The 12061-nt window shown below is 36.4% G+C and overlaps 1 protein-coding gene across 4 annotated transcripts in view; it reads left to right on the top strand.

The window, feature by feature from the left end:
* GHR (growth hormone receptor) overlaps positions 1–12061 on the top strand; it is a 177160-nt gene that overhangs the window by 159140 nt on the left and 5959 nt on the right. For 3 of the 4 annotated variants that reach the window (XM_064736068.1, XM_064736069.1, XM_064736070.1), the window contains 4 exons: positions 3059–3188; positions 4240–4400; positions 5228–5406; positions 9432–9603. In XM_064736068.1, the coding sequence (XP_064592138.1) occupies positions 3059–3188; positions 4240–4400; positions 5228–5406; positions 9432–9603 (642 nt within the window). The remainder of the gene's footprint in view (positions 1–3058; positions 3189–4239; positions 4401–5227; positions 5407–9431; positions 9604–12061) is intronic. The other variant, XM_064736071.1, reaches the window with a different exon arrangement.

Genomic DNA, 12061 nt, shown 5'->3' on the forward strand with positions numbered 1-12061 from the left:
ATTCTGGTTGTGCTATGATCTGTTTTCCTAAAAGAGTTTGTATATCTGAAAGTGTGCATAAAGCTGGTAAATTGCAGATAATTGATTAGTAAGACATGGTAGAGCCTATATCTAAGATTCTGCTGGACCTCTCAAGATCTAAGTGAAGTTTGATTCAATTCAGTTCATTTCATTATGTGAAAAAATGACAGTGTGACTTTATGTACTCCTACAGATGAGAACATAGTCTGCATGGTCTGTAAATATTATATGTTCTGGCTATAAATACAGATATAAATACATCAACAGAAATACTCTAATTTAGTAGTTTTCCAATATATCATTTTCTCAAATTCTTAATGTGTTGCAGTAAAAATAACTATATTTGCATGTAGCTGAGGATAGAAACAGGAAAAGCCATAGCATGTACTTCCTTTCACACTATCTGTTTATAAAAGAAAGGAGAGACATGTGTCTTCTTGATTATAGGTATTATGCAATTTTATTCATGTCTTTGAAGTAAAAGCAGAAAATATAATTCATTTTTCTTCTGTTTTTAAACATTTTTTTCATTTGTTTTGCTTTTATATAGTAATTTGCTTTTCAGTTAAATAAGAAAATTCAAATTTGAAAGCTGGGACACTCGCACTTGTAAAAGTTATAAATACAATGCTGTTTTTGAATCTTTTATCCTATTTTGTTTTGGATTTATGTTACAACGATTTGCAGTTTCGTGATCATGTGCTGTTTCTAACAAAGACATCTACTGCATGGAAATTGTTTGACAAATGATGTGAAACTATGTAAAAGCTCAAATCAACATCAATCCCAGAAGCATTTTGAAGTTTTGCCAAAGCTGTCAAATGCTAAATATCACACTAAAAATAATTAGACACAATAGTAAAAATGTTCTGTTTCAATATTTTCTGGAAAAAGAACAGTGCAATTTGTTTCCCTTTGCACCAACAGTTCATTTCAATATTTGTTTCCGTTTTAAACTGAAACTTATTTAAAGTTGAGTGAAACAGAACATGCTGGGTAAGAAATAAGCCAGTTTTTTAAATCTTTCCAATCAAACTTCACTTATTTTAGGGTGGCAAGATGAATCCTCAGTGCTTTGGGGAGGCAGGAGAGGGAAGGGGGAGAGCAGAGAGATTTAATCTAACCAGCTTGTGAAATCTATTTACAGACATGTTCTCAGGCCTTGTTCATTGTCCAAAGTGTAAAATCAGACAACTTTATGGGATGAGCAAAACAGAAATTCATTCACTCGTGTACCAGTTAGTGCCTGATATGGACACTTGGCAGTTTGTAATATAAAGTACACAATTTAAACCATTGAGCCCAAGAAAAACAGATTGCTCAGGCATGGAGTGTCTGAGCCATAAATAAAGGACTCAGCGTGCATGAAGGCCACAATATCCTCTTGTGTAGCAGGAAGTCCCTAGTGCTTGCAGATAACTGCATCTGACTTTGAAGGTAAGTGTCTTGTATCAAGTATTATCCCAGAATCACAGAATGGTTTGGGCTGGAAGGCACCTGTAAGATCCTCTAGTCCAACCCTCCTGCAATCAAACAGGCTGTCTTCAACTAGACCAGGATGCTCAGACTCCTGTCCAACCTAGTCTTGGATGTTTCCTGGGTGGGACACCCACTGTTTCTCTAGGCAATCTGTTCCAATGTTTCGCCACCCTGACATTAACATATTTCTTCCTTATTATTTTGTCTGAAATTCTGATATTCACAGCTGTGATATATATTTCCAGCGGCCAAAACCTTCGCAAAGAACTTTGCATGCAGGGTCGAGGAGCACCATGTTATTCCCTTTTTCAGGGATCATTTCACCACTCATAAATACCTGACTAACATCTACATCTTAAATGCATTTTGGAGAAATTTTCTTAAATAAACGATCATATTCCCAGATAGTCTGTGAAGAGAGGTAGACAATTCCATGTACTTTCTCTGAAAGCTTTTCAGGTCAAATAGGGAACACTGGAAATTAGAACTTTCAAACTCAGGGAAAAGTTAAGGCTTGGCTTTGGAAGCAGTGAATCATATCTGCAACTTTTGCATTTATACTTCTCACTAGAGTTGATGTGCCTGACTTACTGCAGCAGTCATTTTATGAGCTTTCATTGTTTCAGTTTTGACAAAGAATAGAAATTATGGATATAGAAGTGGGCATGTGGCAGAACATGCCCATGCTTAGCTCAGGTAGCTCAGCCCAAGGTAGCTTCTGCCATGAGCAGGCGTCATGAAATGCATCAGCTGGGTATGCTAAGCTGTGGTGAGTCTGATGGAAGCTCTGCAGTACCACACCTTCTTCAAAGCAAATGAAGTGCTAATTCAGCTGTATCTGTACTGAACTAACCAAACTGGGGACAGCCAGCTCGTCCAAAGGCAGTGAGCCCACTGTGCTCAGCCGTGGTGTGACCTCCCTGTGTGCAGTATTGGGCGCTGCAGTTTAAGAAGATTTGAATGTCCTTGATTGCATCCTGAGGAGGGAAGCAAAGCTGATATGAGGGCTAGTGACAGGACATGTGGGAATGTTTCAAAACTGCACCTGAGGGCTTGGGACTGGACATTTGGACAAGCTTCTTTAAGTGGTCAAACTCTGGAACAGGCATCCTAGAGAAGTGGTTGACACCCCAAGTCTGCCAGTGTTTAAGAGGCATTTGGACAGTGCCCTTAATAACAGGCTTTAACCTTAGGTTAGCCCTAAAGTGGTCAGGCAGTTGGACTGGATGATTGTTTGAGGTCCCTTCCATCTGAAACAGACTTTTCTGTTCAGTTACAGCTGTAGGACTGGCAAATCCCTTTGCCTAGTGTCAGGCTGTGATTATATTCACTTCTACATGGCACAAAAGAGAGCTTGATGCATCTTTTGAATTTATGGCTTCTATATCCCTCTATATGTATGCATGTAAGAATTTAAATCTTGCCTCATTGTACATAAGGGATTGGAAGAAAAGTTAATTATTCATTAAAGGTTCTGTTTCATTTTAACAGCAGGTTATCTGGGGTTTGGATTTGTTTAATGTGTGTCCTTCTATCCCCTGCTTTTTTTTTCTGGCAGACCTCTTGCAGTGGCCACAAATCAGCAAATGCAGATCACCTGAAATGGAGACGTTTTCATGTTTTTGGACTGCTGGAAATTTTTATAACCTCACTGTTCCAAGAACACTACAGCTGTTGTACAAGAAGAGGTAATAAAAGCTGAAAAAGGAAAAGAGAAAAGTATTTTTTGGCATGTTTGTTAGGTTGCTACTGCTAATTTTTTGCTGTGATATGAACCATACTCTTTTAAAGGGTAAAAACCCATGTTTTAAGTACATTTTTTCCAATGTTAGATTTTATTGGTAGTTATTGAGCAATTTGCAGCAACAAGCATTATTTGACAGATAATTAAGAACACATTCTTACTAAATGTAGGTCCAGGTTGCAGAATCCAAAACTGAACACCATATAGTTAGGGTAAGGATTTTTTAATAGGCAACTTCAGTTTATTCTTTATCCATCTCACCTGCAACACTAAGATTCCTTATATGTGTGCACAAATGTGGAGGTTGGATACAGTCCCTTTCAAAATTTTATTAAAGTTTTATGAAATCCTCATTGATCAATTGATGTGATAAAATCTGAATGTACTGGTCCAGGGGAAAAGGCTGCTATGATACTGGGATAATGTTCCATTGAGTCCTGTTCAATTATGATTCAGCTCCACTTTAAGCTTTTTTAAATTTCAGGTTGCTACAATGATTAGCCTGAAAAATGACATAGACATTACCAGTAATGGCTATTAAGGAAATAGGCCTTTTGTTCACAGGAATAGGAGGATGTGCATTTCTGTTCCCTCTAATGAACAGGGTTTTGATCTTTTTGATCTACAGATGATGGTAATGATACATTTGCATTGCAGACTTAAGCCTAATAGCAAGGTTGGCTTTCTTAGTTACTCTGAGACATCTCAGAAACCATAGGAATATAGAATAACAGAATCATAAAATGCTTTGGGTTAGAAGGCACCGTAAAGTTTAGCTATTTTCCAGGCCACTAAGTACCTGAGTACCTAAACTCAGCTATACAGGTTTCTTCAACAGTGGTTTCATTATAAATCACCATCAGTACTGACATGTTTTTATCCCTTTCATAGATTTTACAACTTATCAGTATTGTGTCTAGTAACATCTGTAATTTGTACTTTGTAAGGTCTGTAAATCTCTCTCTCACGAACATTGCATTTTTTTTTCATTCTAGTAATGAGGAAGACTGGAAAGAATGTCCTGATTATATGACTTCAGGACAAAATAGCTGTTACTTCAATGCATCCTACACCTCTGTGTGGACACCGTATTGTGTTCAACTTGCCAGTAAAAATGAAGTATATGATAAAAAATGTTTCAGTGTTGATGAAATAGGTATGCTTTCATTATGTATCTTACCTCTATAAGTTTTTGTATTACTTAGGCTGTATTTAAATATTGCCTCTCAGAAATGTTAAAATGTATGATACATGGGAAGGGATTTGATTTTGCAACACTGTAATGTGATACACACCAGAAAATACTGCCTAGATTGGAAGAAAGCTTAAAGGATAAAATCAAATATGTGATTTCTTTTTCTAAATACCAGTGGTCTCTCAAATGTGTGCATGCTCAAATGAGCTTGTCTTTGCTTTCACTTTGAGTCCTTTCTAATGTATACTATATCTCCTTGTAGAGCAAGTTGGCTTTAAAACCTTGATCCTGCAAAACTCTGGAAGCCAAACACTATTTTTTTCCTGAATCAACTGTAATCTAAAGGATCAGGATGTCTAGTATTTCTAAGCTAGGATTTATATTTATGGCAATATGAATCTTGACTGCCTGGGACTTTACAGATGTTATTGCTTGTTCAGAGTGGTAGTGTACCACTCTGAACAAGCACTCTGCATATCCAGATAATTTATTCCTACAGGTAATTAGAATACCCAATGCTGTGTTTTATTCAGCTGAGCATTCATTCTTAATCTTCTTTATTAGTTGGTTGGGTGAGATTTGTGCAGAACATATCTACTACCAATTGGCAGAGTGCCTTCTTGTTATCAAACTTGCAATAGCTTTGACATTGCAACATATTTGATTTTAATCAGAAAATACATGGTTAATATACTTTTTAAGTCCTGAAATAATTTATCATTATGTAGTAAGAATGGTCATTTCACATTGAAAACTGGCTGTTTTATTCCAAATACTCTTTTAAACAGTACTACCTGATCCCCCTGTCAACCTTAACTGGACTCTGTTAAATACTAGTCAAACTGGGATCCATGGGGATATCCAGGTAAGATGGGATCCACCACCAACAGCAGATGTTCGGAAGGGATGGATTACTCTGGAATATGAATTGCAGTACAAAGAAGTTAATGAGACAAAATGGAAGGAGGTATGAAACAAATATTTGTTATACATTAGTCATAGTGCAGTGCAGGCTTGTTCTATCCCTAACACTCTTGTACCACTATGAAAAACATGTTTGTAATTGCTAATCAGACAATGCCTTGCTTCTTAAACAATATACCTGCATTTTTTTCTGACATTTTCTAGCACATACTGTAACTTTATGTGTCAAGATAGTTGACAGGCAGGGTAATGAAAAGCCCAGAAACACCTGTGTTATATTAGTAAGTATAGGAAGAGTCAGATATATGCAAGTGTTTTCAAGAATAAAATATTAATCTATTATTTTCTTAAACCTCAACTATTTAAATAGTGCATGATGTTTCAGTAGTCTGAACAGGAATATTTTGTTTGGTAAATATCACCATGTCAATCCAGATTCTTCAGAGTACCTGTAAATTTATAAGATGGATGGATGGATGGATGGATGGATGGATGGATGGATGGAAGGATGGATGGATGGATGGTAGGAAGGATGGATGGAAGGAAGGAAGGAAGGATGGATGGAAGGAAGGAAGGATGGATGGAAGGAAGGATGGATGGATGGATGGATGGATGGATGGATGGATGGATGGATGGATGGATGGATGGATGGATGGAAGAATGGATGGATGGAAGTGGTGGAAGGAAGGAAGGATGGATGGAAGTGGCGGAAGGAAGGAAGTGGCGGAAGGAAGTGGCGGAAGGAAGGAAGGAAGTGGCGGAAGGAAGTGGCGGAAGGAAGGAAGTGGCAGAAGGAAGTGGCAGAAGGAAGTGGCGGAAGGAAGTGGCAGAAGGAAGGAAGGAAGGAAGGAAGGAAGGAAGGAAGGAAGGAAGGAAGGAAGGAAGGAAGGAAGGAAGGAAGGAAGGAAGGAAGGAAGGAAGGAAGGAAGGAAGGAAGGAAGGAAGGAAGGAAGGAAGGAAGGAAGGAAGGAAGGAAGGAAGGAAGGGAGGGAGGGAGGGAGGGAGGGAGGGAGGGAGGGAGGGAGGGAGGGAGGGAGGGAGGGAATTTGAGTTACAATTTAAAATTTGATACAATAAGCAAATAAAAATAATGTAGCATAGATAAGACTTACAGATTTCATACCAGACATCAACGGGAAGTTTTGGGATAGTCTGTGAAAATATAAAATAATATATTATAAATACTTTAAGCTTACTTTTTGAAAATCACTTAACTTCTCATGTAGTTAGCTTTTCTGTTACAGGTAAGATATTGTGCCCATCTTACCTGAATGCATAGACTAAATTCCAGTGTGTCATGGCATATTTGCATATGGAGAGCTCTTATTCAATTCAGTAAGAACATTATGTCAGAGCAGAATTCTTCCATTGCTTTCTTATTAATATGAACTGAGTTAATTGGCAGAAAAAAAAATCCAGAAAATACTGTTACAAATTTGTCATTAACTACACAAGGAAAATTCCAACAATTTGAACATAGCCAGATTTACCAATTGAAATGCAGTCAAACTGGTTTGTTTGCCTTCCCCTGTGAAAGACCTTGGCTCACTCCTCACTTCTGGTCCTTCCCAGTGTTAGTATTTTCTCTTTAACCTAGTCCTTATTAACAAGTCTACAGCCAAACAGGCCTATAATGTCTGTAATGATTTTTCCTATTAATTCTCTGTCTTTCTATCTATACTGGTTTAATATATTAGCCTCTTAATATATATACTTAGTATGTTAGCTTCTATTTTAAAGCCTGTGAAATGTGTTAAGTTTAGGCAATAAATCAATAATCTTTAAGACGCTGAAAATCTGCAAATGTTCAAAAGCAGAATACAGGTATGTCTCTAAAAATGCACCATTTTAATGTTTTTTTTAATAAGAATTTTGATATCAGTCATATAAATACCTTAATAAAGCTTTGTTCTTGCTCCAGTACTGTCAATAAGCCCAGAACACTTTGAGAATAGTTCTTCTCAGGAGAGGAAAGATTTGAAGATCAGTCTTCTTTCTGAACACAGATAAGGAATTCCTGATTGTGATACTTGCCTCAAGAGACAAAGTGTTATAGATTATGTTGGACTTAACCTGTGTATAGTGGAAGGTTTTGTAAGCCTTTCATCTTAGGAATATAAACATGGCATAATTCACTGAGACTCATATATGAGAGTACAAAAGACAAATTTCTGAACAAAATCCTTGTCTGGCCTAGGACAAAAGCAAATTCTGAATGACAGCATTGGAGCAATGCTACAATTTCACTCTTTGGATTCCTTGCTACAAATGCCTTCTCTAATCAGTGTTGAAGCACATTAAGGCATAAATGTCTGCTTATACATGGTCAAGTTATACATGTCTACTTATTACTATTTTTTTACAGAAAGGATAATCCTTGACTGCTTAAATACACCATAATGCTTTGTACATGTAACTAATAAAAAATAAATTTATAGTACCTTTTATGGTACTAAGTCCCTCCTTAATGAGATTTGTTTGTAATTTTTCTAGATTTTTTGGGATGATTCATCACTTTTTCATGCACAACCTTTATTATTTTGTCAGTATATTTACTAGTTGAAAATAAATAATTTCTAAATTGAAAGAAGATTAAACATTAATTAGTAAGTGTTAAAAAAGTAAGTTGTAGTGATAAGACGACCAAAATTATTTTCTGAGAATCGTTCTAAATGAATAAAATCCACCCTGACATAATGGGTGTTCATGAGACAGAGATAAATTTTTGATTACCTTTTATGATGTCTCTCTCATATGACTTTTACTTGAATTAATCTATGACAAATGTTGTTTGTTCATCCTTTCACTTCTTGCTGAACTTTCCCCACTCCATACATCCTGCTGCATCCAGGAGTCTTTCATAAAGGCTCTGATTTATTCTTCTTGGCTTTTTCCAAGTAAGACCATTATTTGGGATGCATGTAAACTTATCCGTAAAACTTCAGTGAACTTTGTGGCTTAATACCATGAAATAGGTATATATGAAATATCCTTCCCAATGATTTCCAAATGGATATCCTACACATATTAAAAAGATTGGTGACGTACAGCTATGGTTCTCCACAATGCTCAGCTACTAGGAGAGAAGAGCAGTCTGTCTCCTCCAAAATCTGACTGGTTGGTTGTAAGAACATTGGAGTCAGAAGTCACCAGGGATCAGACAACTGCAGAGATCATACCTACCAACAAATATTGTCTCAAGTTGAGGTTATGCAGCTATGGAGATTATAAGACTGTGTTGTTGAAGCTTCCTTCAAATTCCCAAAGGCAGCTGTTTTCCAGATATTTTAAGTTCTAGCCATGATGCTTTTTTTCTGGTATCATATTTGATTCTAAAGTAAAAGTAGAATATAATACCTGCCACTTTGATTTCTATTTTGAGCACATTTTCCTTATTTTGTATACTTTTGTAGGGTTATTGGAATGAAAATGCATATAGAGGTATAACAGAAAAAGGCAGAAATTTTACTTATTACGACCTCCAGTGTGATTTCCTAAACATTTTCATATTCAGCAGTATCTAAGTATGTTTCAGCCAATATAGAAGTTTGAAAGACCACAATCTGATGCCAGCTGTCACACAGTCTCCATTATCACATTTTGTATATAGCTGGAGATTTTGATTGTTCACCAAATAAAAACATCTATAACATGCAAAATATTTGATTATAACCATTAAACCCGTAGTGGAGATTGCAGTAATTTAGAACTCCTGTGTTATTTTAACAGCATTTTTGGCATTCTGTAATCAGTAATGTTGTGTTATAACAGTAAAAAGTATTTACAACCCGAAAGATGTTCACACCACCTACTTATGGTATGTAACTGGGGGAAGCTGCCTTTCTTCACGGACTGTATCTTCAGAGCTTGGATTGTCTGCTTTTGGTCCCCTGAATCACAGAAATGCCTGATGACTACTAGTTTGACAGTAAATGGTGTGAATGTTCTCTGAACTCTTCTTGTGCTATCCTTAAAATGCCCAGTAGCAAAAATGCCTTCAGAAATAAGCAAATTGTAAAATTTCCAGTACACTCAAACAAATAAATCACAGTTCTTCTGTCTTTACAGTTAAAACCCAGGCTCTCAACAGTGGTTCCACTGTACTCGCTGAAGACAGCAAGAGATTATGAGATACGAATCCGATCAAGACAACGAACTTCTGAAAAATTTGGGGAGTTCAGTGAAATCCTCTATGTATCATTTTCTCAAATAGGCATTGGATGTGATCATTGTACAGAAGGTAAATAAGCAAAGCATTTTTATAGCTGTGATTCTTTTCGGTGGCTTTGTCTTTTCGGTGATGGGGTAGGGGATGGTTTCATCTGTATTATATGATTGAATACAGAGGTATTCAAGCCTACTACATGAGAATCATTGGGAGAGATTGAGAATGTTCAAGTTCCATATACAAGTTCAGAAGTAAACTCAGCAAGACTGTTTCACAGATCATCGGAGATCAAAAATACAAATAGTTTTAAGAGTCAGAAGTAACTGCTGTTGCACATCTCATGGAGTCTAAACCAGAATTAAATCTCATACTTCATAATCTGAAATGAGCACTTCAGTTGGGAAGAGAAGAATTGTGATTTCTTGCAATACTGTTGGCTAAGTATTTTTCTAGAATTCTGTGCTTTTTTAATCATTCTGATATACTATCAAGGGCAGTGAGTATTTTTCTCATTCTTGCTTATGACTGGTACTCATTTTCAAGTGCTTTTAAAGACAAGAAAAATCAGCCATTGAGAATCACGTTTTTTCTATTGAAGGAATGACAGTGTGTTTTCCAGACATCTTCTCAGGTCTGAGCTACTAAATTAAGTTTTCAAAATACGAGGTCTTTAACAAGTAATTTTAACAAGCTTCTTCACGTTATTTTCCAGGTTATTAGTGAAGGTGTTATACAAAACAACCTGTAACTCTACCCTTCCAAAATCTGGCTAGATTCTCCCTTTTAGTTTTTCCTATAATTAGTTCTCATTTCTAATTTATAGGAACAGTTGATGTTCTGTACATATGGCATTTTTTTATTAACCTTATCCACATTAAGTGGTCATAGTGTTCATATGAATAAAATTAAAATACTTGGAAATTCTAAGGCCATCCCAAGGCCAGTTTTCCTCAGTCACTGCAATTCAGATTCTTCAGGGTGATCCTAATCCACACACCTCACACAGCTGCAGTGAGCTGATTTGATTGAGGATTTATTTTTGTTTCTTTTGTATGTCACTTTCAGGAACACAAAATTAAACTTCAGATACGTTTCGTGTATTAATAATTTAAAGTCTTCTAATGCAATGTTCTAACTTCTTGAAGGAGCTGGACATTTGCTGGTCTTACTGATGTGACGATGAGTTATTCAAATAGCGACCTGTTTAACACAGACATATCCATATAGGACATTATTGATGCCTGAAAGCATATTTTGTCAAAATCTGAGCTGGGAACACAGAGTTCAAACTCATACCTGAATTTTTGTTCATATATAGAGTTTTAAAGCTTTCTGTCCAGTGTTCCTTGGCCCAAAAAAATAAGAGTGAAATTTCTGTAGGAAATTTTAAATTATAAAAAAATTAGAAAAATCTAAGACTAAAGCTAGAAAAAAATTCTCTATGCTTTGTAGTTTACAATGTAATATTAAGAATAATGGAATTGCTAATATTTAAGAGATAAAACATTTCATTTATCAGCATTGTTCGTAATTTCTACTAAATTGCTTATTTCAATAATTTCTAAATTCTTTGTAACCACCTGCAAGGTAGATAAAAGGGGCTTTTTTTCAGTTGATTCAGTTGGTCCACAAAATAAATAATGTTTGACCTTTAGAAAGAGAAGTGGTATGTTTTTGACACCACCATACCTTAGTTTTTGTGAGAGAAAAATAGTTTGCTTGTGATTTTATGTGCTATTAGTAATGTTATTTCAGCGTGAATGAACAAGTATTAGCATGGTCTGTGGCATTATATGCCCTCAGGGCTACTTGATACCATGTTCCAAGCATGTTCCTCATGGCTGGTTTTGCTATAGGCATTATCTTTATTAAGATATTGTTTAGATTTGTGAAATCAGTCTGGTTTAGCAAGGAGCCCCAGTGGTCTCATAAATGCATGGAAACTGCTGAGACCACACGCTGCCATGGATTAGGAACAATACTTCCCAATTCGGTGCCGTGACTGAGGCTCTCCCAAACCACATCCTGCTCACTCAGTCCCTCTTCCCCTTTCTGCTCCTGTGGGAAGGAGTTGAAACTGATAACACAAAAAGTGAAGATCACAGGTCAAGATACAAGCAGTTTACTGGAAACAGCAATTAGATAAGAAAACAAACAGTAAAAGCATAATAATATACCACAGTACCACAATATTAATATAATATTAATACCACAATATTAATAGCAAAAGTATACAAAAGAGAGTGTGGTTCACACCCTCTGAGTGAGAGATGCTCACTGCAGAGACAACAAGCAATGTCAGACAATGCCACCACATTTTTCAACCATAAGTTACACGCTTCTTCTTGGAAGGCAGTGAGTCCCTTCGTCTGCCCCTGGCTGTGACATGAGGTGGTATCCAGGAATATCCAAGTGCTGACCAGAACTAGGACAAAAGCACATTTTTATTTCTGCTGAACATAGAACTTTTACATTTGAGTAACAAACATTTTCATCAGTTTTTACCATTTTGGAATCCTCAAGTGGTGGA

The sequence above is a fragment of the Zonotrichia leucophrys genome, chromosome Z, assembly GCF_028769735.1.
Source record: "Zonotrichia leucophrys gambelii isolate GWCS_2022_RI chromosome Z, RI_Zleu_2.0, whole genome shotgun sequence".
NCBI lineage: Eukaryota > Metazoa > Chordata > Aves > Passeriformes > Passerellidae > Zonotrichia > Zonotrichia leucophrys.